This window comes from Pithys albifrons, chromosome 15 (assembly GCF_047495875.1).
Source record: "Pithys albifrons albifrons isolate INPA30051 chromosome 15, PitAlb_v1, whole genome shotgun sequence".
Lineage (NCBI taxonomy): Eukaryota > Metazoa > Chordata > Aves > Passeriformes > Thamnophilidae > Pithys > Pithys albifrons.
Genome location: NC_092472.1, coordinates 11,788,779 through 11,815,389, shown reverse-complemented (window position 1 = coordinate 11,815,389; position 26,611 = coordinate 11,788,779). Strand labels below are relative to the sequence as shown.

The 26,611-nt window shown below is 41.5% G+C and overlaps 1 protein-coding gene across 1 annotated transcript in view; it reads right to left on the bottom strand.

Moving 5' to 3' along the window:
- RNF145 (ring finger protein 145) overlaps window positions 1–26,611 on the bottom strand; it is a 48,775-nt gene that overhangs the window by 9,857 nt on the left and 12,307 nt on the right. The window contains exons 3-6 of the mRNA XM_071570004.1: window positions 17,981–18,089; window positions 8,829–8,920; window positions 3,360–3,595; window positions 34–209 (exon numbers count right to left, since the gene is read on the bottom strand). Of these exons, the coding sequence (XP_071426105.1) occupies window positions 34–209; window positions 3,360–3,595; window positions 8,829–8,920; window positions 17,981–18,089 (613 nt within the window). The remainder of the gene's footprint in view (window positions 1–33; window positions 210–3,359; window positions 3,596–8,828; window positions 8,921–17,980; window positions 18,090–26,611) is intronic.

Sequence of the window (26,611 nt, the reverse complement as noted above, 5' to 3'; positions counted from 1 at the left end):
AGAAAAGTAACTATTTGCAGACTAGTCAGTTACCTGGTCAAGAAGAGGAAGAGGAGCCTTTCTCTTGAGGCAGGCTGGTCCCGTGTACTGAAATAGGAATAGATCTGAAGCGCAAATAAAACAAGCCAAAATACCATGAAAAGCACTGGGACGACCAGCTGGTTCCACAGGGACATTCCCAGCGCCAGGAGCCCGTACACCTCCACCACCTGGGCAAGACACAAGAAGGCAATTTGTTATTGGGTCACAGCACCTGGGATTTGATGACAAAAGGATAGACAACAATACAGTCACAATAGCAAAGCAAATCTACTTTGCTGACCTGTATTTAAGGAAAAACTTAATACCTCAGACATTTTATGCTTAAGTGCCTCAAAAGGAATGTGTACCTAATCCGAAAAGTGTTTCGAAATTCATGCTTAAGACTTATTTCAGAAGACTCTGAAGCTCAAATTACTTCTTTTGTATTGAAAAGACTAAGTTACAATGCAGTCATTTCCAAGAAGCTGGAGCATCATATAGCTGGACTTATGACAAAAGGAAATCAATCACAACAACTAATTCCTCATCACCTGCTTCCCACAATGACATACAAGCCATAATGGCAATGAAATTTTAGCAGATGCTAAAAAAGCTGCCTGTTTGGTCTTTCATGACAAGCATGAGGGATATTGCATTAGTGGGGCCTGCTGCAAGCAATAAGCTGCTGGCAGGACAGGGTGCCAAGCTCCCGTGCTTAGCTTTGCCCACAGACTTGTGAGGGAAGTGCACCTGCCCTCTGGAGACTCCTCTGGCCTGAGACCAATGTGAGCAATCCTGTGCAGCTCCTGGCAAAGGGCTCCACCACAGTGGAAAAGGGTCATGCTATGCTTATAATGTAGATTCATAACTGTGAGGCATTTCTGGCACCTGCTGCTGCACACAGGCAGCCAAGGGTCTGGGCCTGCTTTTAAATTATACCATTAGGCACAATCTAACAAGCACAAAAAGCTGCCTTGGTCCACTTGTAAGGGCTGTCTCAGTGTTTAACATCCCAATATTCACTAAGCTTTGACACTGATGTCAAAACTGCAATCAAATCCAGCCTAAAATAGCAGTAAACTCACAAACACCAGGATGAAGGACCCACTGAAAACTAAAAACTGCTCAAAGTGATGGAAATACAATTAGGAAAACATTCCAGATAGAATGGCAATACCCTCCTCTGGAATATGCATACTAAGCTTGATTTTTAGTGGAGCTGCACATAGTTACATGAATACACAATGAGCTGATGTATTTTCTGCTCTGGTTCAGCAACACCAAAGAGCAGCAAGCTCTTGAAAAACAAAAATCCTGTTTTACTATATTGTCAAAAGCTACTCATAGACAACTATCATTTCAACTCTATTTCATGCACTTAGAAAAGCAGCATCCAACACTTTGATAAACCCAGTGACATGTTATAAAGTTCCTGCCATTTTTTCTGTATTCCCAGTGAAAAATATCTTCATGGCCTGCACACAAAAAGTCAGGAGAAAAAGTATGATCTGTGTCCAAAGGCCAAGTGCAAGGAATACTTCTTCCTGATGACACTCTAATACGGCCTGGCAGAGAAAGATTTGAAATACTGGTATGGAGCAGGGGGAGACAAGTGATCCCAGAGATAAGGAGGAGAGCTGGGCAACAGCAATATTTAGAACACAGTTCTGAGAAACAAACTAACCAAAACAAATCAGCAAGAAACAACTATTTCCCCTCTGAACCTGGAATGTATTTGCAATTAAAACACTGGCAAGATGCTGAAGTGTTTTAAATGTCTAACAAAAAATAGATACAAGTCTGAAAACCACATCCGATCTGAATTTGACTTCAGGAAGCCAAACTGTGCATCCATTCATGCACCTGGAAAATGGAAGTGCTGGTTCCAACCTGTTGCAAGGCTTTGAGCTGTACAGAGACAAGCAACTGCTACCCCAAAAGTTACCCCTCTAAGCATGATTTTCCTATTCTCCCTGGAGAAAAGGATATTGAAGCTTTGCCAGTGAGCTCCTGAATTAATTTTTATCATCGAATCTACAAGCCAGGGGAGGTTTTGACTGGATATTAGAAAAAATTTCTTCCGTGAAAGGGTTGTAAAGAAGTGGGACAGGCTGCCTAGGGCACTGGTGAAGTCACCATCCCTGGAGGGATTTAAAAGATGTGCAGATGTGGCTCTTAGGAACACGTTTTAGTGGTGGCCTTGGCAGTGCTGGGTCAGCAGTCGGGCTTGATGATCTCAGAGTTCTTTTACAACTTATGCAAGTCTACGATTCCATGGGTAAGGTCAGACTATGCTACGGTGCAGTGCAAACACAGAAGGATAATCCTGCTCCAAAGACTAACTACATACAAAACCTGACATCAATGATCAACATGACAGGCTGAGACCTTGGCACACCACACACCTTCTGCTGCCAAGTTTTTGTTTGCATATGACAGATATGACAGCAAACAAGAGCTTTAAAGAAGGCTTTGAAAGAGCTTAACAAGTTAGTTTGCAGACTACTTCTGGACTGAAGACCAGAAGGAAAAAAAAACCAATGTCTTCATTTGAAAAAAAATCCAGCCAGGGGTGAGAGCTGAAACAGTGGGTCAGTCGAAAGTCAAGTAAGCATCAACCTTTTTATGTTGAAATGTATAGAAGGATGGATATACATATGTATTTTATATAAAAAAATGGCGTGTGACGTTTCTGGAGCACCGAGAAAGTAAATTTTCAACTAAGCATATACCAGATGTCAAAGCATTAACAAAATGGACACATGTCAGATCAGTCTTCTCTCCTGCCAACTTCTGTTCAAGGTCTCAGCAACGCTGCTGTTCTAAAGAAAATACCACAGACCTTTCAAATCACTGTGTGAGTTACAAATCACTAAGTCAGTGATTACTAAGAGTCAAAATCAGTTTCAGTGTTACTCCCTATTTAACACTTCTGTAATTACAAACAGTTCTCATACAGAAGGCATTTCTTGAAATCAACAGCTATGACAATGAATCCACAGCGTTTTCCTTGCTCATCTAATAAGGCTGTAAATAAATTCCGTTCTGGCACAATCATGTCTTTTAGTCTGGATTTGTGAAGGAATAATCAATGTCCAAGCAAAGTGGACATGCTCAGCTGGCCAGCAGCACAACTCAGGCTAATATCTTAACTGCTCACCCATACAAAGCTATCATAAATTTAAAGAAAGAAGATGCCATGGACAGGAACACATCGGGTTTGCTAAAAAAGCAAGAGTTATCACACACACACAGAAGACAGCTAAAATACTTTTTAATTTCTTCCTGCAAAACCAGCTCAGGAAAAGGAAAATAAATTTTTACATTCACCGTTCTACCTGGACAAGCTCTCTGTATGCAGATTTTGCCAAGTTATAGGGCACCAGAAGATTTGATGCCAGAAAGTAGAGAACTTCCAAACCAGTGAAAATCATGGCGAATTTGTTGATGATGACGATGGTCTCCAGCGGGACGAGGCAGAGCCGCGCCAGGAGAGGGAGCATGTGGGCAGAGAACAGCCAGATCTGCTTGGTTTTCATGACGCAGGAGCAGAGCGTGCACACCACCAGCTGCCCTGGAAACGCGACACAGCATTTCAGAATCAAGCTGATTATCCCCTTCAGGAAAAAGCGTATTTTAATACGTTATCTTTCCAGAACACAGTTATCAACATCCAGCATATTATTATGGTTCTAACTAGGACATCTCTGTTATGAAACCAGGCTCCTCCATGTCTTTTGCTGGGTCACTAAGGTACCCTTTTCCAACTGTGCACAGGGCATGCTGCACTTCACAGATTAGTGAGCTGCAAACCCAAAACATATGCACAACCAGATTAATGTGAAGTCCTAGGAATAAATCATACACAGGACAATCCAAAAGTCATCCCTCTTTTTCTTTACGATCCCCATCTCAGCAGAAACACCATACACAGCAATTTTCCCAAATCCCAGCTACTATTTCATCCCAATCCACACACACACACAAAAAAAACCTCACAGGTCCTGAATGGTTTTTAGAACAACAATATTTATACTGTCAAGAGGAATCACTGGCCAAGAACAGCAACAGGAGAACAGCCAGGTCAGCAGCTGAGACTTCAATAATTTCATGACGCCCCAAGGCAGTTGCTCAGAATTATCACTGAAGCTTCCAACTGACAGGTAATTAACAACTAAATCCTCTTTAATAATTGGTGGGGACACAAGCACATCTCCCCTACACGCTCAGAGATTTGGAGGATGGTATTTCCAGGGTAGACCACTCCATTATAACTGCTCCTATTAGTGTCCCTGGAGTTGTATCCATGATCCCAGAGGAAGCAGAATGGGGTGAAATGCACATTGCCTGGAGAAGGACAATTCTCACTAATCATTTTGCAGTAAGAAAAACGTTTACAGCATATTATTTGAAAACAGTCCCTTGTTCACTGTCTATGTCAGCTTATATCCATAAGTCACAATAGTGTGGTATTAACCAAAGTGTTTATGCCCTGTTTTGGAACTACCTCCACTAATATGTGCATTTCACAACTCCTCCTGAAACCAGGAGCTAGGCTTGGCAAAACAGAGGAACCAAGTCAAGGCCAGTAACATCTCCAGGTCAGCATGGACTCCATGTGTTCACATAAACTCACCTTGTAAGCCCTTCTGGAGGGACTGGGGAGGAAAACTCTGAGAGGAGAAACAGCAGTGCCAGGGTTTTGTTTTCACTCTGCCAAGCTTCCCTACCTATTGAAGGACTTCTACTTTCGCAACAACTACAACTGTGCTGAAAGACACCTCTAATCTCTACTGCTTAAGCATACAAAGTTCTCCCTCCTTCACACTGCCCTCTTTCAAGTTTAATTCCTACTGTCAATTTGCTAGATGTATTTCTGAATTAGCAGATGTCTTTTCAGAACAAGCACCGTTGCTCTCAGCAAGACACTTATCAGCCTACTGGGTCTTATAAGCCTCAGAGAAAGTTACTCTACTCATCTTTTTTAACATTCAGACTCCAGCTCTGGAGCATTCTCCCTCTGCTTTGTTGTTCTCTGCCCACACACACGTTGCTACAACCCTATTTAAGACACCACTAGCTCACTGCTGTGCTGTAATATTCAGGAGCCTGCCAGGCAGCTCGCGAGGATTTCTGCGACTCACAGTAACTAAGGCAACCCAGCTTCTTCACACACAAAGGGACACAAATACAGCATCCAATATGTTCTTCAGGATTTACTCAAGAGTGTCGTCATCTGAAATAAAACACTGCGACAGTATCACATTAAAAAATCCAGTGCTCTTTGTGATGACTCTGGAGGTCTCCAATCACAGCTTTGAAGCTCTGAGTTCATCTCATCTCAGTAAACAGCTAAACCTGCTCTCCTCAAACAGCCACGTGCCAGGAATGCTGGTCATCCCTGCTCAACTCTGACCCTCCCACTCTTATGATTTAAACACCGATCAAAAGTTCCTTGTCATGGGAGGAGAGCTGTACACACCATCAAAGGGAACACACAGAGTACTTTCCCTGGAGGTCCCAAACTCCATCCTGAAGGGACACCTTGCCAATTCTCCCTCAATTCTCCCAATTCTTGCTAATTCTTCCCTTTTAGGAAGGGAGTGAATGTCTCCAATGGAGCTTTGAGTGACGATACTTCCCATTTTAAACTGGGGCAGCAGGACCTTCATTTAGGACAGCCAATCTCTACGTGGAGTAAATCACACTTTATCTCCAGGTGGGGCTGCGCAGTGTCAGTCACCAACTTCACACTGCAGGATCAGACAGAGAAATTTGTTTGTACCTCACACCAAATCAGATTTTAACACTCTGGCTTATCTGCTAAGACTATGAAATCCAAGTGATTTGAAATGCTGTGGACTGAAAACTGCCAAACACAGCTAAGGAACCCAAAAGCTGGAATCGTCCTGCAGGACACCAAACGTTCCTCTGCTAGGGAATGAGGCAATAACAAAGAAATCCCTTGTGTGAACTTCCTGTCCATTCTCTTCTCTTCCCCAAACCTCCACAAATACATCAAACGTCACTGACAAGCAGCCAGAGCCTCCCAGCTCATAAGGTAATGGAAAATGTGCATCAAAAAAGCTGATGTGGCACAGCCACTGTACAAGCTGCTTGGAGTAGAGAAATGTCTTTATTTCGTTCCCAGTTTTAGAAAGCTGATGTTAAACTCACTGGCGACATCAGTGACTGTTGCTCAAAAACAGGGCATCTTGAAGTTAATATATAATCCCATTATTGAGCACTGAGAAAAGTCTTCATGGCAGCATCACTTTCAAAACCATGCAGCAGCTTTGTAACATTCACAGCTGATGTGGTCCCAAACTTGCACACACATCCAAGGGGCCACTCCAAAAGAACTTATTTCTTCCATCCAGCATTTAGGAATGTATTATTATCCCTTGTCAACAGTCATCAGGATGCATTAGATGCAGAGGAAGAAATGACTGTGAGAGCCCATTCAAAAAGTACTAAAGAATTAAAGCATTAATAGAGATTAACTTTATGAACCAAGCAGCACACTGTACATCATCCCCTCAATTCTGATCAGAACTTTTACTAACCAGAGCTGTACCAGCAGCACCATAATTCCCTTACACACCTGCTCAGTGCCTTTGTCAACAGAGCTGCAGCACAACACTCTGGCAGAACGTGTGAGGAAAAGATGGAGCAAAGCACTTGTACATACACCGTGCTGTGAAGATGACACTGCTCAGTGCCATGAATTCCTCAGACTTCACTCAACACATACATTGTAAGGAACAAACTTGAGAAAATATTTCAGAGTTATACAAAGCACTGACAAGCCTCATAGCACACTTTCACAGGTCTTTCCCAAAGACAACCTCTTGCCATCAAGACCAAAACTGCACTTTCAAGTTGGCTTTAAAAGAACAGGGGGAATTAAGAATGGGAATATTAAATGTGTCAACGTACACACACTTGCTAGTACAGTCAAAGTGCACCTGCTTCTGAAACATAATTACAATAAGGGGACACGTTAGTGTACACCCCCTACAACTCAAAACGTTGTGGTGTATGTGTGTCCTGTGGTGTAACAGAGAGCACTCTGGACTCCGAATCCCAAGTTGTGAGTTTGAGTCTCAGTGGGACCGTCCCCCTGGCAGTTAAAGCCTCCCTGCCATCCGATCCTGTCAGATCCAGGCAGGGTCAGCCCCTGTTAGTCCCGGGTGCTGTGACAGTCCCGAGGACTTCACTGTCATCACTGTGCCACTGTCGCTCGGCCGTGGCAAATGGACCCTTAGGACTTAAACTGTGGGGCCAGTTCTGTGCACGCTGTGCCTCATCTAAAACATCCACTGTGCAGGCTCAAAGGGCTCACCCATGTGGGGAGAGCCCTTCCCAAACCTTCGTTTGTGAAGTCTGGCCATACATACAATAACAACCCAAAACTATATTGCATTAAACCAGTATTACCCTTTTCCCACTTATTTTTAATCTATATTAAAACATGGATGAAATACAGTGGGTTTGACTCTCGGTTTAATTTCTCAGTGTTACTGATGACATGTTTCCTGACCTCTTCCTGCCCAGGCCTGCCTGCAGTGCTGTGAAGCTCTGAGGGATTCTGCCCTACCACAGGACCCTGCACTGCACCCGAGAGTGATTCAAAGGACTAATTACAAACACTTTCTCATAGAAACATGGTAAAAGCTTTAGCTGTACTTTGGTGTTGTTTGATGAGACAGCAAAATAGATCTAGAAACTCACAAGAAAGAAGAAACTATATCTAAATAATATTTCTTTGAAAATTACCAATGTGATTTCTACTAAAAATATTAAAAGCAAAGACAAATGCCACACTTCAAATAAGGATGCAGGCAAGGATGAAGGTAAGGATGCAGTGTGTGTTCTGACAGACCTAACACGCTGTTGAGCAGTAAACCCATTTCTAGCTGCCAGGAGCAGCTGCAAGTAAACAGAAAGCAGCTGAGTTTTGCCAAAGTACATGGCTGACTAAATCTATCAATAATCTGATGAAAACCACTGATCTTACTGAAAGGAATTAAGGAAGATTTTTCTTCCAAGTTTGTCTCAGGCTTAATTTTAAAACACACACAGTGTGTGTATTCCAATATCCTCTCAGGAGAACATGGTTTCGTGTAACAACCTTAATGTTGAATTTATTCTCCTCCAGTCAAAGTTCAAAGGGTAAGAAAACAGTCTAGGAAGTCTAATTCTTCAGGATTTATTTGGGATTTTTAGGTAGGGAAGTCATCTCTGCCATTATTCACACACAATTTAAATGTAGTTTTGACTTGTAATTCCTTAACTCTTTAATTAGAAATATCCCAGAAACTCTGTAAAAAAAACAGTAGCCTGCAGTCCCCTGCACACACACACAAATATATTCCATTATGTTTTGTAAGAGAATGATCATGTTCATCTATAAAGCCAATAAAGAATTAATACATGTACAACACAAACTGACAAAGGCAGGTTACTGTTGAAATTTCTACAGTACTTTCCACATAAATAATATTAGAGACAAGCCAGTTGTCCTGAATCAGACTTGGGAGTCCGACAACAGCAGAGGCAGAGCACGACAAACAGACCTGGAAAATATTTCAGAGCTGCAAGTATGAGAATATTGGTATATCAGTGACCCACAGAAAAGGCCAGGCAGCACACAGCTATCCTCCCATGCCTCTTGCATATTAGTAAGAATCGTAACTACTAAAAGTAATAAAAGAGATTTGAAACCAAGAGGTAAAACAGGCACAGGTTTCAATGAAAAGAATTAGGCAGAGCTCTGCTGCATCTCAAATATTGAAAGCACTTACCTACTAAAGCAGTCATGAAACGGTTCATAGAGAGAGGCTCCAAGTACATTGGTCCCTCATATCCTGATTCCAATTCGCTTCTCACATAATCCCTAAAAAAATAAATCCACAAACTATTATGATCCAACTGATCAGACAAAAAGCAATTTATCCATTCCATACATATGTAACTTCAGTGTATGTCACAGCCAATTAACTCAATTACAAAAAGCAATATTAACATTACTGTTACAGCAGCTTCACTGATGGAAGGATCTAACTGAAGCATGACTTAAGCGAGAGCAGAATTATCTGTAATTAGACTCACTGGCAGAGCTGTAAAAATCCTTTGGGACATCCAAGCTGTTCTTCAGAGCATGGCCTCAAACTGCTTATTGACAAAGCCTCTTAAGCACCCTTCCATTTTTAAGTATCCTTATTAAGTGTTTTTCTTCCTAACAATAATTGCTTTTTCTACCAGCAATGTGTGAAAAAAATATTTGAGGGCTTGACAGAGAGGTCTTCTAATTTAATGCTCATGGTATTTTGCAGCTAGCAAGTTCTTTGCATTGCAATAAAAACTACGTATATGAAGGAAAAGTGACAGTCATGGACTACAGTCAGGAACAGAGGTGCCATGTAATCCTTGTATGAAACAAGATTTACAAGTGTAGTTCTATCCTGGGCAACTCGGGGGACCCACTGGATACTCTCAAACTGACAAAACACTCTTTACAGACCTAGTTAGTCTGAAAAACTGAAAGGGCAAGTGTAATTTCCCTCAAGAAAAGGTGGGCTGGGAGGGTGGGCTCTGGCTACAAGTAAAAGCCAAGAATCTGAGGGGATTGGGCATTTTGCTGCCATTGGTGATGACCCACCGGCTCTGCCTTCAAGGGTAACAGCAACAGAACTCAGATGTGAAACCCACACTCAGAGCAAGCATTCTGCACTTCCAGATGATCCCCGCAACAGCACAGCAGGAATTCTCCAGTGGCTCCTTAATCCCCTGCCATGGGACAGCGGGCAATACTCCTGACCTTTCGCATCCAGACCTCCAGCCTGGTTTTCTGTCTTGCCCTGAGAACCCTCCTGCTCCACTGCACGACCACTGAGGTTCCATCCCTGTTGGGGCACCACCACCTCTGCCATCAGCAGCACAATTAAGCCTGTGCTCTTATCTGGCTGATCCTGTCCAGACATTCATGTCTACCTGCATCACATCCCGGGAATGCCAGACAGACACACTTGATCTGACCCTGTGTGGAGCCAGGGGAGTCTGTCTGCTCGAGGGGCAAGTCATTCATTACATGTTTATTTATCTCAGTAAAGCAAGCCACACTTGCTGGGAACAGACACAGACAAAACGCAGCAAACAGGACCGGAAACCACAGCCAATACAAGAACTGCCTTTTTGATGTCAGTGCAGAAATAGCTGTAACTCAGTGGTACTGAAAGCATTCCCTTCTCCACAGAAATGTGGAAACACACCTTTCTCCTCGTACTAGCTTGCTAACCCAAGCTAAGGTATTCACACTGTCACTTGCAAAAAATCTCTGGAATTCAAGACATAAATCTCAAAGTACTAAAACAAACACTTCAAAGCCTGTTCTTCATAGCTGAAAACGCTGCCTACTCACAGCAGCTTTTCAAGTGTCAGAGTATATGTGAGGTGTGTTGAAATGGGTTCTTTTGACTGCAACCTACAATTAAAAACATATGAGGACTGAAAAGGCACCTAACACAACTATTCTAGACAGAAATTTTCCCCTTGTTATGATGATATAGCTAAGCACAAGTGCTTTTTTTCCACCCTCCAATATCTGTAACGATGGAATCTTTGAGACAAAGATTTTTTTTTAATTACTGTTATTTATTTATATCATATGATCCAGCAGAAAGCACTTCCAAAAAGCATAAGAAACACAAACAGAAAAATCCATCAGATTTACAAAGAAAGAAAAAAACAAGAGCATTTGCAACATACTGAAGATGGCTTTTTGTATTAGCAATATCAGGCTCCATTCTCAAATTTAGGGTGAAAACACTGGCTATTTCTAAACTGCTGGAAGGAAAGCAGTGAAGGCATCAAGTTTCTTCTATATCTGATAGGAAACAGGTTACAAAATCATCCAGGATCACAGACCTTATACAACTTGGCTAAGAAACACAAAGCTGCATCTAAAGTTGCTTCTTCAACACCAGAAAGCATCTGGAGAAGACCCAAATTCCTTCGAGCTACATTTCTTGTTGCTGGCTGGTTCATTTATCTGCACAGAGCTCTGCACTCGGCTGAATTCTCTAAGTACCTCTCAATCACAATTGAGTTTGAGGCCCACCAGCTCGGAGAAGCAATGTTTTAAGATCTCCTAAATTTTTTAAACAGTATTTGTAGATGATGTCTGAATGAGGAAAGTCAAAGCAATGATTCTCTTATTACCAGGACAAACACAAGTATCTTTTGGCACAGACACCAACCAGAAGATGCCTCGAACAGCTGCAGTGCCATACAAGATGATGAAAAAAACAAGTGCCTGCACTCAATTTTGATCAATTAAAGCAGTATTAATCTGCAGCTTTTACATTTGAGGATTGTTCACTTTACTGCAGGAATGTAAGAAAATAAGAATGCTAAAATCATTATTTACCAGTTAATCAAATGACTGAAACGACATTATTACTTTAGAAAATTGGGATTTAAGAATAACACTTCCATCAGACTGCCTGCTGCTCATCCTGTAAATGCATTCCCAGCCTCATTCAATCCAAGTGCTGGCCACCCCACAGGCACTGACTGCCAGCCATGACTAACCGTGCTCTAAAAGGGTAAACAGATACAACAGTGCTTCACACATGATCATCTTTTTGTTACTGAAAGTGCAGAAAGGTCTTCTGGTACTAAAAATATGCTTTGTAATTGACTGGCATAAGGCACAGTGGTTATCTGACTTAATTGACTCTATTAAATCGCTGACATTTAATTCAGTTGATTAATCTCCACTGTCAACAAACACATTCTCACAGGTTTCCAATGTCTATAGACAACCTTAAAATTGTGTATTTTAAGTTTATCCATAAGAAACACTTCAGTCTCTTCCTCTCAACCTTCTTCCCATTTTCAGTTCTGTGAGGTTCAACACTTGAATACAATCACAAGAAAACTGTAAAACATGATGTGGACTCCAAGTTTTAGCATTAACAGTGCATTTAATTGCATCACCTCTAATCCACATAACTGCATAATTTCCCCAAGCTTTTTTGCAGGAAATGGCTAAAAGAAATGTGATCCTTTTAAGCAAGACTTTTGTTCAACTACATATAAAATGAAACCAGCATCCACCTTCCTCGTCAGGAATGGCAGGACTGTGGTACATTAATTCAGCTGGCTGAATTCTTTTACCTGTATTCTTTTGGATGAACAGTTTTGCTTAGCATGAGTTCACTAAAGCTGCTGGTGTCTTAGGCCACAAGCTGCCAAATCCCACCTAGAAAATTCAAACTTATCTTGAATTTCTCCTCAGTTACACCAAGGGAGGCCCTGACACCAGTGGGAAATGAAGATAAGGCAGCCACGACTGCACCAGAAGCTGCAACTCAGACAGATAAAAGCAGCGAACACCACCTGGAGAAAGAGAAAGAATCCAACAGGGAACAAGAAGATCCCAAAACAAAACCCATCAATGGGCCAAGAGGTGTGTGCAAAGCACAGGAAGAGTGTGTGAAGATCAGGTATGTATAGACTGTACCTGCACAACCGCCCAGGAATTTGTGTGTTCTGGGTCCCTGGCTGGAGGCGCCCGGCTCAAGCTGTTCCTACTGCTGTGTCACTGAATTATTAAACTAATTTTTCCTGGAATTGGAGACTCTGCTGCAGGAAACCTGGGGGAAAGAAACTTCTCTAACTCTTGACCAACCCAGATGGGATCTTAAGCCACCACCTTGACATCCTCTCATCTCCAAATATCCAACTGCTGGCATCAGGTGAGTTCACCTGGGACCTTTGGAGCAGGAGGAATTGAAGGGTGTGTTAAAATGCCCTAAGCAGATTGGGATAAAGTACTGCAGTGGGTTTGAGCCCCCACTGCTGCAGCTCATTTATGTGTGAGCAGCTTGATCAGAAGGTGCACACAGAAAGGGGGTTCAAGTTTCACATGTAAAGGGTGTTCAAGTCACTCTTAGCAGTGGGAAATATAATCCTTGAGACACCAACTGTTGGCCAAGTCTGTGACTAAGGCTGGATCCAGCTGCACCCACGCTCCTCTCTGAGAAGGAGTTTAGAAAGTGAAGGGGTTCTTTCTGAATCTCATGACTCAACAAGAGGGTCTCCCTGAAAGTCTTTTCTTATTGGGTTTTTTTTTTCTTTCTTCTTTCTGGTAATGGGAAATCAACTCAGTGTAGAAGAGGGGATGCCCTTGGCTGAAGTATTGCAAAATTGGGGAAAGATTTATGGTACAGCTCAATTATCTAAAAAGCACAGAATGATCCTGTGCCAGGAGGAATGGCCATATATTACTAGGACAGCTGGTAGGGGCCCCGGGAAATCTGGCCACTACACGGAACTTTCAATCAATTAAGACTCACTTATTTACGACATCACTTAGAGGATAAAAGCCCTGGACAAATGCATTTAGGGAAAGGGAATTGGATACACCATTCTCACATCAAACGGGTGGTGAGTAACCATCCAGCTAATGAATGATGGCACTGGGAAGAGCCGATACACTGAAGGGATGAAGTGGGACAGCTCCCCACTCTTGGTGCTGTTAACCCAGATGGCCACAGCTCCATGGCTAAGTGTAAAATCAATGCATGACCCAGCAGGGTATAAACTCAGCAAGAATAAAGGGGAGGAAGTTTGTGTAGATTTTTATGGGCTGAGTGACCAAACCTCTGTAAAACTGCATGAAGGAGCTCTCATTTTTTGTTGAGAATCAGATACAGCTCATGATCCAGCTTTAACAGAGATAACCAGAGAGACCAAAGTTCATTGCCCCAGTGTTACTAACTGCTGTTTAACATCCAATTCAGCTGTTGTGTGTGGTTGGATACCAGATTTCAAGTAAATAGAATGTATGTCAGTGTGACCTGTGAAAAGAATCACTTTGATACCAACCACTGTCTCGCTGCCCAACACAACAAGCTCAGCTACACCTCCAGCAGTAAGGGAGGACCTGATCCCATAAATTTCTCAAATCAGCACTGACTCTTAGTTGCACCCAAGCACAACTGTGAACACTATGATAGCCAAAACTGTAAGAAGGGGAAGGGGATATCTTTCCCACTGAAATAAAAAAAAATTGGGAAAATGAAACTGATTTTGAGAGAGAATTCCAACTGTAGTGGTATCCAGACAATTTTCTCCACCAGTAATTAGGCCACAGTTTTTGTCTCAACAATATGCAACACATCCATATGCACCACACACCCAATCCCTGCTTTTGACTGAATGATGATGGAACTGCACTCTGTCCATTAGAACACAGAGTACAGGCCCAACAAAACAGTATCAAATGGCAGACTGTCAATGTTGATGTGTGTGTTGTGAAAGCAGAACCATCAAAGCCCAAGACATTTGTTTTGACACCGAACAAAACATCTGTCACTTGAAATACATTCCACAGAAACCCCTGAAACTGAACGTATACGTTGGAAAAGGATGTGTTCGTGTGAGAACTCTGCAGTCTTACACTTGTAAATAACAGCACTTCAGGGACAAATAATCACTCAATTATTTCTAACAGTAAGAACACTGTAGGATGCAATTTTAATTATTCAGCTCCTATTATTTCCTGTCAGTGGTTACAGTGCAATTATACTTAAGCTGAAGATTTATTACCTGCCCCAATTGGACTGAATCCTATTGGTAAGGAGGCTCCTGGACACAATGACCTGCATTAAGTGTTAGAGCATGTCTGAAACAATGGACAAAAAACTCTAATCACCCTTCACTGCGATGCACAAGAGATGCATCAAGTCATGGAAAGAGGGAAGAAGGAGGGAGAACAATGATGGTGGGAAACTCTCCCTGGGTGGTCACCAACAGCAAGAGGAATGTATAATCAGATGATCCACCCAGCAGTGACCTTGTTTGCCCTGATTATATTGTGCCTGTTGCTTGTAATAACATATGCCAGATTAAGGGTCACAGTTAAAGACCTTGAAAGACTTCATGAGCTCGTTTTGACATATTAGCAGGAAATCTTGATAAAAACAATGGGAGGACTGTGGTACATTAATTTAGTTGGCTGAATTCTTTTAACTGTATTCTTTTGGATGAGCAGTTTTGCTGAGCGTGAGTTCACTAAAGCTGCTGGTGTCTTAGGCCACAAGCTGCCAAATCCCACCTAGAAAATTCAAACTTATCTTGAATTTCTCCTCAGTTACACCAAGGGAGGCCCTGACACCAGTGGGAAATGAAGATAAGGCAGCCACGACTGCACCAGAAGCTGCAACTCAGACAGATAAAAGCAGCGAACACCACCTGGAGAAAGAGAAAGAATCCAACAGGGAACAAGAAGATCCCAAAACAAAACCCATCAATGGGCCAAGAGGTGTGTGCAAAGCACAGGAAGAGTGTGTGAAGATCAGGTATGTATAGACTGTACCTGTCCAATGGCCCAGGGATTTGTGTGTTCTGGGTCCCTGGCTGGAGGCCCCAGCTCAAGCTGTTTCTACTGCTGTGTCACTGAATTATTAAACTAATTTTTCCTAGAACTGGAGTCTGCTGCAGGAAACCTAAAGCAAAGAAACTTCTCTAACAAGGATTTTAGTTTTTCAAAGCTGACTTCTCTTTCTTCCATAAACAGATGGCATGTTATTTCCACCCAAATTGCCAGGTTAACACACTACATACAAACGTAACATCTTCTTTGATGCTCCAAGTATTCACAAATATTAGCTAATCTGTCTTTACACATTAAGATAATTCTCAGTTCTGCAGGCAAGGAAACAAACATTTAAGAAATGAAGTGACTTGACAAGGTCACACAGACCTGGAAGTCTGAAGTTGGAGCTTAGCTATAAAATTCAGATGATCTTATTCCCAGACTTGCAGATGAATGGCAAGCTATTTCTGGGGTAGAAAAAAAGCACTGAGAAGTCTTTCAACAGCTCAGAATTTCCAGGACACTGCAGAGTCACAAGTGCCAGCTGATTCTGGTCTTTTTCTATAATTTGCACTAACCAAACTGCCTTAATATGAGACCCTCTTCATTGGTCTTGCATAGTACCCCAACTGATAGTGCATGCAAGAACAGTCCCTGGAATTTTTCAGGTCTAAGCAGAATTGCTAACAAAAACATGAAGGAACAGTTTGCACATGTGACTATGGTATGTTTTGTTATGATCAGGCTGCTAAATAGAAACATCAGTTGGAACTGGATGGCTTTGGCAATAAAAGGAATGGCTCCACCAACAGATTTGTCTTTTACACTCTACCATCTTCAGTATGAAAACTAATGGGATTCAAACAATCTTTTGTAAAGCTACTGCAACTGCCATTCCCCACATATGATTCTCTGATTACACAGAGGCTGCTGCTGAGGATCCCTTACACTGTGCTGCCTTCCAAACCAGATCAGCCTGATGTCTGGGGAATGGGTAAGAGCTCACTCAAAGTGTCAGCAACCACATTTGCTTTGCAGAATACCTCGGGAATACTGCTGGACTATTTGAATCTAAGACATCTTTTAATTAAATATATTTTTGTGCCAGTTGATGCACGATTTAATTAAAGTCTTTATTAACTCACTCCAGAAGCATCAAATAGAGAAAGCTTAGAAAGAACACACGGAACAGTCCAAGAAATAGTTATCAAACATGTTACAATGAAGCCTGTGAAGTCCCAAACCTCACAAAAGCAACAGAAGTGAAAATTCCTATTACACAGAAACACAAACAAAAGGGTATTAAAAGTAAACACAGTGCTACCTGTCCCTCCATGTATCAACAATCTCCCTTTCTTATAAAACATTTACAGATCCAGAGTGGCATATACATCTCTAGCTATAAATGCTCTGGACCAAAGCCCTCTGTCTGATGGGCATTTGTTACTAGCTTTATGTTTATTTCAACACAAGTTCTTAAATAATGTTTAGGTTGCTTTTTCTAATAAGTAAGCCATCAACCCTATAAAAAACACTACAAACTCCATCCATAATAACTCAGAATTCCCCCGAGGATGATAAAAATCCCTCTTTCCTTCCTACTGAGGCAGTAAGAGGCCATAATTCCTCCCTTGGACACTCATCATTTTAGGAAATCATTAATTGCAACTCTGACAGCCACAAGTCAACCTGCCACAAAACCTTCATTAATAGTCCCCTGCAACTGCAACATACCAAGCAAGACACATTCCAGCAAATGGTGCTTTGAAATAACAATTTTGATACAGAAATAACAAAACTATCACTTCCCTTAAAGCAACTGAAAGCACATTTTTAAATGTTTCCCACCAGCAGGCATCCAAGTAAGTGAGGCTCAAGACCTTATTTTCAAAACTTCCCCTATAAAACCTTTAATGTGATGGCACTTGCTTTGGTTCCAATTAAACATCATGTCATATGAGAGTTTACGTTGCCCTTCAACAGACTCAGCTGTGGCCAAAGAAAGATGGTTGACTTTGTCTTGTCTGACTCAGTTCTCCAGCCCCTCGCTCTGCATTTCAGATCCAAGACTCCTGTCTGTGTTTCCATTGTAAAATATATCACACAAAGACGAATTTAAGAATAAATTCCACTATTACTTGCTTTTACCATCTTCAAAATCCCTATTTGCTCTCCAGGTGCCAGGAAACTACAAGTAACATCCTGTCACACTCCAGTGGTGAAAGTGTGGTGAAAGTGTATTAGCTGAGCCATTGAGAAACTCAGATTATTGCATCAGAGGCCACATTTAGTCTTGTGGTTAAGTGCTTTCTCTCCTCAGACTAGTGGACATTACGCTCCACAGAAAAGTAGCTCAAAATTCGTGGTGTATTTTCAATTACTTAAAAGAACGACTTGACTGCGTATTTAACGTAATAAACTTTTCCAAGATAGAGAACAACAAGATATATTTAGGTGTTTGACACAGAAAAAGGTGTCTACAAAACCATTTATATAGAAGATACTAACAAAATAACAGTTAATATTCTAATTCCAAAACCAAACTAACAAAACGAATCCATTTACTCTTACCTGGAAATTTGGTGCCCAGCATAAAGCAGCAGTGCAGTCAGAAAGTACAGGTAAAGCTGAACCAGGTGTTGTCTCGGTAAAGTGAGGAGCACAACACTCAGGATGTAACCTGTAACAAAAAGAGGTTGATATTTCAAAAAACACTACCCAATCCCAGATTTCTTAAAACATGAACTAACACTCAAGTGTTCAAGATCAGATCTGTAATGCCTTTGTTTTCATTTGGCTTAAACTTCAAGTGCCTGCATTTTCCTCTCATCAAAACACAAAGCACACAAAATACCTGCCATTTGTTGTTCTTTCTCCATGACCAGAAATAGCTTTACTGTAGGATCACATCTGTATGTCAAGAAGGGGACTTGATCCAAAGTATTTCAAAATAGCTTAATGAACATAACTTGTACAACAAAGAGAAAACTGGACTAGGTCTCCATCTTCTTCCAAGTGAAAGCAACTTTCAGTGCAGCAGGAAAAAAAGAGTATCCATCCATAAAATTTGGTCCATTGATCCTTCTCCTCAAGCAAGGGACACACAGAACACTTTTCCATGCTGATTAGCTCTACACATTTTAATTCTTCCACCAGATCTTTAGAGCTTGAAGACTCTTGGCATATCCATAATTTGAGGCTGTACCTCATACCAGTAATATTAATCACTGCTGCATAAATCAAAGACAAGACTTGGCACAGCCCAAGATTTGTAGGTATTTGTACCAGAGGTTCCTGCAGTTCTTGTTAGCATTTAGTGAGACTGTGGAAAAACACTCAATGTGGATACAGATTTACTCTGACCATGGCCTGGATCCTCAACAGCCTCTCCAAGGAGCAGAACACTGATCTTTTTTTATGTCTGCTCTCATTTGGATACTCAAATAAAGCCGTGCTTTGACGTCCAGTTCATATCTGGGTGGTCCATGTCCATACTCTGCTCTTTCCCAGACAGCCTGCAGGTCAAAAACCCAGCACATGGTGCCTTACTAATCTTTATTTCCAAGCTCTCCATCACAATGCAGCACACTCCTGCTCTTTCTGAAGGTCAGCTCAAGTGCCTGGCACTGAAATGCATTTAGGAAAACAACCCAGCAACAGCCAAGAGCTCCCCTGAAGCTAGAACAGAATACTGTAAAGAACTGACCCTGACCCTTCCAGCTACACTAGTCATGTTACATTTAAAGTTTCATCCATCTATTCAGCAACATGAAGCACAGTCTTTTCCACTAATTTATACCTTCATATTTTTAAATATACTTAATAATGCAACACTAGATTAAGCACTCATAAGCAGTGCCACAACCAGCTACTATAAAACAGCTTGGGAACACAGCATGTTCCAATACTTGAAAAAGTTACTATGTCATAGTCAGTATTTATGTAGAAGTATCTCAAGGCTGATTAATATCTGGCACGTTCAATAAGCCACTTCTGTAAAATTCTACCAACAGCTTGGTCTTCAAAGAAGTATCTTGCAAGATGCTCCTAGAAAAGCCATCACGCCCACAGGATGCCAAGGAAAGACCAATTCAGATCAGAGAGATGACACGAGCGACAACAGACAGACAAAGCCTATTTACTTACCTTTTTAAAATACCAATATATAATTTATGTATTTAACATTAAAGATAATTTTAAGCACCTTCATGAAGTGGATGTGACAAATTGCACATTTGTCTGAGGATGTGCCTTTCCAAAAGCTGAAATAATTGATAGTTTCTTTGATTACAATGGAGTATCACACAAGTCATTGGCTTCTGCACAGTATCACTCTGATGAGGGGGATGGAGCCCCTCCCCTCTGGGGACAGGCTGAGAGAGCTGGGGCTCTTCATCCTGGAGGAAAGGAGGCTCTGGGGAGGCCTCACTGCAGCTTTCAAGGGGATTATAAGAAAGATGGGGACAGACTTTGTAACAGGACCAGTAGCAATAGGACAAGGAGCATTGGTTCTAACTAGAAAAGAGTCAATTTAGACTAAATATAAGAAAGAATTGAGTGTGGTCAACTGGAACAAGCTGACCAGAAAGGCTGTGGACATCCCACCTCTGGAAACACTCGATGTCAGGCTGGAGGGGTTCTGAGCAACCTGATCAGTTGATGTCCCTGCACTCATTGCAGGGGGGTTGGACCAAATGATCTTCAAAGGTCCCTTCCAACCCAAACCATTCTATGGTTCTAGAATTTTTATTTTAAGCTTTTTTAAAGTGGCCTGAAATACACCACTCCAAGTTTCCTTCTAGCTACTCTTTCATACAGAGTAACATGCTTCTAGTTACCACTGCACAGCACAGACCCTGAGATCAGCTCAGCTGGTTAAAACTTGGTTGCAACAAGGCCAAGGTCATGAGTTCAGTCCCTTGTGTGTGCCACTGACTCAAGAGTTGGACTCAATGATCCTTGTGGGTCCCTTCCAACTCAGAATAGTCTGTGATATATTCTGCACCATCAGCTTTCTTAGAAAACACCTGTATTTTATGGACTTTCTGTTCTCTCTTCACCACCTTCCTTCCACCAAAAACACAAATGACAAGAGCAGGAACTCCTTAGCAGAGTCTCCAGGAAGACATTTAAATAGCTTGCACCACATCACAGCATCATGAGCTGGATCCAGCAGCTCTCACACAATCCTCAGACACTCTTGCATCTCATCTCTCCTGCATTCAACCCCTTTCCCTTGATTCCTTAGTGAGGGACAATTCTCCCTTTTAAATAACCCACATTTAACACTTCAGCACGTGAGTAAAACGTCTCCAAACTTTTCCTCCTCACTGTATAGCCTGTGACTCACCTTCAGGTGAAGAATTAGGTGGAGTTCATTATGCAGTTTTTATTCTTCCATTATTCTATAAATAAGCCTACAGTATCAGTTTACTGTATCTGCATTTAAGCTGTGCCATCTTTACCTTATTCTATCACATGAAAGTTTGCTCCTTGGCCATGTACCTGACAATATACCTGAGACATTTCAGAGGGCAGCAACTGCACTCTAACACAGACAGGTTAGATGGGAGGATTTTAGAGGTCACTGAAGTTCATTCTTCTCTACATGGTCACAACTTTAACCAAAATAGTTGGGATACTTCAAGATACACTGAAGGAGTAAAAAAAACAAAACCAAAAGTCTACATACAAATAAAAAAATAGTAAGACTACAATCACTGTGCCTTCTAAGCAGCTTCCAGACAGCACAGATGCTCCTAACACTGTGCAGGGAAGCAGCACGAGACAGCCAAGGTTACTGCAGAGGCTTAAGCAATGAACTCTACCACTCACAAGTTTGGGCTGGAATTTAAATGTTCACTTTGAAGCAGCCATTTGGTCTAATTGTTAGATTTTGAAGAGGGGGAGAGCAACAGACATTTAAAGTAGTTCCCATTCAACTCTTATTTATACAATTCCCTCTTGTGACTTAATAGGAGGGAGATTTCAACACACTTCATACTGCAATATTTGCATTTTTACTGCAGAGGACCTATTCCCAAAGTGGCACCAACCTCATTTTTACTGACAATGCCTCTGCCAAAAAAAAAAAAAGGCAAATAATTCATTACCAAACCATCTCAATGCAGAAGAAAAGGAAGACAAGCTCAAATTCAGTAATATTCTATTCCTTTTGTTCTTACTCAGACAAATGACGTAATTAGTGTATGGCACAAACAAGATTCCACTTCAAGAAAAAATGGACCAGGAAATGACATTTCCCACAGTAGCTTTCTCATCTAAATCATTACATTCTGTTTTCGTTTGCACCTCCTCTGTCAGAAGAAAACATGATGCTGAGATCATATCTGAAGAGAATCCCCACACACAAGGATTTACAGATGGAGAACAGTCATTTTACTGGGCAGCCTTTAGACATGGGTTAAAAGTAACTAACACTCACTTCCATCCAAAGCTTTCTGAGCTCTGTGTCTGCAGTGAACACTCTGCTCCCTTAATTCGGGCTGTGCTATTTTTGCTCTTGGGACTTGGTGTATTGTCCCTTTTAACTCACCAAGTACATCTCAGTTTAAGGGTAAGTAGCAGGCTCAGAGCAGCTCATTTCCTGCCTCAGTAAAGAAATGGTTTTAACACGCTAAAAAAACAAGACAAGAGAGAATAAGCTCTTTCCTGAATAGAGTCATAGTGCCCTAATGCCAGGCCACCAAAAAAGAGAGTTGCAGCTTTAGGCTTCCAGCTCTAAAGGAGCACTACAGAAGACACTTTATGTCAACCTTAAAAATACACAGATCTCCCATTCGGTTCCTATCCAGGAGCACAAGGAAGCAAAGAACTTCCACCTCTCATGCAAGATGGTACAGATTTAGGCCCCATAAGAGAAAATAAACTATGAAAATAATACTAAGCAGAAAAGCTAAGTGAAACATTGCTGGACAAGAACACACGTGTTAACTGGTTCACAATCTCATTTACAACTTGTTGATTCAGGTCAGTGAAAGTCTCTCCCTGTGCAATGCTCATTGTTCCTGTGAGCAGCAGCTCACACGTTGCCTTTCAGCAACCTCCCTCCATTTGTGCATCACCAAGGTGTTTTCCAGCTTCCCTCATCCAAATTACCTTTGTCAACTCAGAAGTCTGAGGTTTATTGACTGCACACAGCGGAGAGTTCTGGAGCATGATCAAAGTCACAACTCATCCTCTTTATTAAACACTTCAGTGCTCATTTGCATGATTACAGATCCCCTGCGTCCACTTCACATTATTACTCAAAGTTTCCCGCACATTTAGTCTAAAACTGAGAACTTTGCACATCAAAGAGTCCATACATTTCTTAATAAAATCCCATCAACTCTTGGAGTGCCAGAAAGTAAGAGCACAATTAATTGGATTCTATTGTAAAACAATCTTGGGGCCCTAATTTCTCACTTTCCCATACCCTGTGAGGGTAGAGGGTCCATCTTATCATGGTTTGCAAAGTCATGCTGCTCTGAAGCAGCAGGTCTGGAGCCACAGATGCCACCACAGCACCCATCTCTCCTGGCTCAGTGCAGGATCAGGGCACTACTGAGCCAGTCACTTCATTTCTGCCAAATCCCTGACTGCCCTCATTTCAGTTTATTCAGACTGGTCACAACATCAAAGTACCAGGACACGCTTCTGAAAGACTGTATTTGAGCAAGCAGTGTTTTAACAACAACTGGCACCTTTACTTTCACTCTCTAATTCTCAGGACACCAATCACCAGGCTGGTTATAGTACAATTTACACAAATTTAATAAACTGACAATATCTACATATCTCTCTCACTAGCGGATGATGTTTAAAAGACACACTTTAGAGCTTGGGGTAGTTAAAGACATGATGCACAAGTTACCAGGAAGATTCTGTGGCCCCTTCCCTGGAGGTCCAAGCTCAAGCCCCGAAGGAACCCCAACAGCCACTTATTTTTGAGTCATGTAAAAGTGGGGACAAAAAGCACTTGTACATCCTCAGTTTGCATTAAGCATCCTTTGAAGGGTAACTCAGCTGGGGTCTCCTGAATTGCCTGGGACAGCTCTGCTGTTCTGAGAGTTGTCCATCTGCTGTGTTACAAGGGGCAATGTCCCACAGACCCTTCCTGTCCCAGAGGTGACTCCAACACTTGGCTCATGCAGAATCTGCCCCTCCAATCAGCCCATAAGCCAAGGCATTGACAGAGCACACACACCAAAATCCCTCAGCCTTGAGCAGCCAACAAGGCAGCAGAACTGCCACCACAAAGGGGGGCTTTCACCCAGCCTGTGTCACTGCTGCTGCCTGAATGTCACATGTGTGACAGGCTTTATGACATATGGCACTTTTGGGGAGTGATGTTTCTGCATGGCAATGCCAAGGCACTCCTCTTCGTCACTCTGTCACTCAGCCAGAGCTCCTGAACAAATGCTTTTCACTGCAAGAAGTGCTCCACTTGAAACTAACATGGTAAATACTTTGCCCTTCAGAAAATGCCAGAAAATTATTTCCAAACTGAGAAAGTACACAACGAAATTAGTATTTACTCAGTTGTGTCACAGTACAACTGTAAACAGAGATCAGAAATCCTGTTATCAACATCTGCACATCTCAGTGAAAATAATACCAACAAAACAATTTACTCATTACAGGGGTACTGCCATCAACAGCTGTTTCTTCAAGTTTTGAATGCGTAACAGATTGGGCACTCTAAGTATAAATAATCCAAGAACTGAGTTCCTTACAGAGATTTTCAGTATTGTCTGACCAAGTAAAACGGATTTTTGATTCTACTTCTGCCATTTGATTCAGAGGCTGTTGCTATAATACAACATACCTAATGATCAGAGTTCTGGGATTAACTGCAAGAGACCCTGAAGAGTAGTGGAAAAAAACACAGAAGTGGAACCATAAAAATATAAAAAGTCACAATGTATTCTAAATCATTAAGACAAACTGCCACACTGTCATGAGACTGGTACGCAGAGACAAAAATTTTAAGTACCTCCTTTCAAGAAGGCTCCTTGTGGCTTCTTTTTATTTTAAGTAAGAAGAGATGTGGATTGCCAAAAAGAAATACCAGCTTTATACAGAAAAGTTACCTGAAAGTATCCATATGCAGAGAAAGCTGCTTAGTAAAAGCCTCCAACACTAAGGGAGCAGTACAAGAATTGGCAGCCTTGAGTTCAGAAAATGAAAAAAGGATGTGTTGGATTTTGAGCACGGCACACTCTCTACCCCCTTCTGTGCCCACCAACTGCAGCAGGCACTGCACTTTATCCAAAAGGAAAATAAGAGGACATAACAAGCAATTATTTTAAGAACTAAGGACCAAGTCCACGTCATAAAATTGTGTTTGGTTAAATATAGCTGCAGTTTAAAATAAAATAGTAACACTCAGAAAATAGTTCTACTACCCATTTATCTAAATGCTGTTGGCAGGAGAGAGACAGAAGAAACGGGACAGCAAACCCAGAGATGTTGAATCTGAGCAGCGCTTCGTCTTTTTATGCATTAACTGCATCAACACATTTAGTCACATGCTCACAATTTTAGGAAATTTGTTTCTGTAATGAACCAACTACTTCTTTCTTCTCATGCTGAAGCATCACTTGGCACTTCTCGGTGTTTGTAGCAGTGCCCCACAGCTTTTCTCTTAGAGGGGAGCACAAAAAAACAACCCAAAAAGAAGATTTTCTACTTAATGCAGAAGAGCCTGGAGAGAAGTGGGCAGACCAAAGTGTGCAGTCAGCAAACACACAATGGCAGGAAGTTTGACTTGATTCTCCTCCCTCAAGCTCGTTCACAAAGGGAGCATTCATAACAAGGAGTTCACACCTGGCAAGTGATGTGACCAAGAGACTGAGGTATTAACCACACAGTTCAAGAAACTGATTATAAACAGGGTTGTGACAGATGACACACCTTCCACCTATTCCAAATATTTAAATGGTTTTCTTACTCTTTTTTTCCCCCTGAGAATTTCTTTTTCTTTTTAATGGCAAAGAATACAGTTTAAGATAGAAAACTGCTCTATTTTTACTCTTAAGTAAGGAAACCCTGTATTTAGTGCAATTCTGTGCCTCTATCATGACAGTGACTTAAATTCCCAGTCTGACTAATTACAGGTTAAGCTCATGACTCTTTCCATCCAGCTGAGAGTATTTACCAGTTAGCAAGAACAGCATTGCTTTGCCCTTCACAGGAGGAAATTATGTGGTTTCAACTGTTTCCACTTTCTTCATCAAAAGAACAAAAAAGTATCTGTTTTCTCAGAGCTACTCTACAGTGCAGAAGAAAACACAGAAGCAGAAAATGGAGTCTACCCTACAAAGAGGTTTGAGGTAAAAGCCATTTGACTTAGCACTTAGTCGGCTTCCTTTCATGAAGATCAGGCTTCTTAAAATTTACACAAAATTATTTTAACAAAATCTTAATGAAACCCCATTATACCTACAACAGCTGCAGTCAAAAATACTGGTTTGCTTTTTAAGCTTCTTTCCCCCCAGTCGTTCTGTGGGTAACAGAAAATCAACTGTCAGAAATACAGTTGGTTGTACATCCATCCCACTGCACACGTTATCAGGCTCCCTCCTCAGCCTGTCTGGGTGGGTTACCAAAAAAAACTAAATAGGATGACTTGGAGTATTTGGGAGAGTCCTGGGACTGCACTGTTATTGACCAGATATTCCTAAACACTCCAGGAAGAACTATGAAATTTCACAGGTGACATTTGCAAATAAGGCAAATAATTCAGGATTTTTTCAACAGTCTTGGAAGATACAAATATATGTGCACATACGTATTTTACAATACTTAAACAGGTGGCATGAAAGATCCAGGTTACAGAACCAAATCTGCCATCTGACTCCTTTCAGAGGAAAAAAGAATTTTTCCTATTTTAGATATAATTTCTGGTTGGGTATCACTAACATGTGCACCCAAATTTTGGCTGCAATTCCACTTTATTCAATTCTTGCCTGTTTTTACAGATATCCAGTAGAAATAGCAAACTAGAAGAAATTTCATCCAAAGCATCTCTAATAATTTTAAATTAAGTTTTCATCATCTGGCTAGTCTTGTGTAAGATATACCAGAAGTATGTCCAGAACTGGGTTTGATCAGTTAAGTTTTAAGCTTGAGGCAACCCTGTGACCATCAAGTATCAATTCCCACGAAATCAAAACAAAAATCTTTCTGCTGGAGACA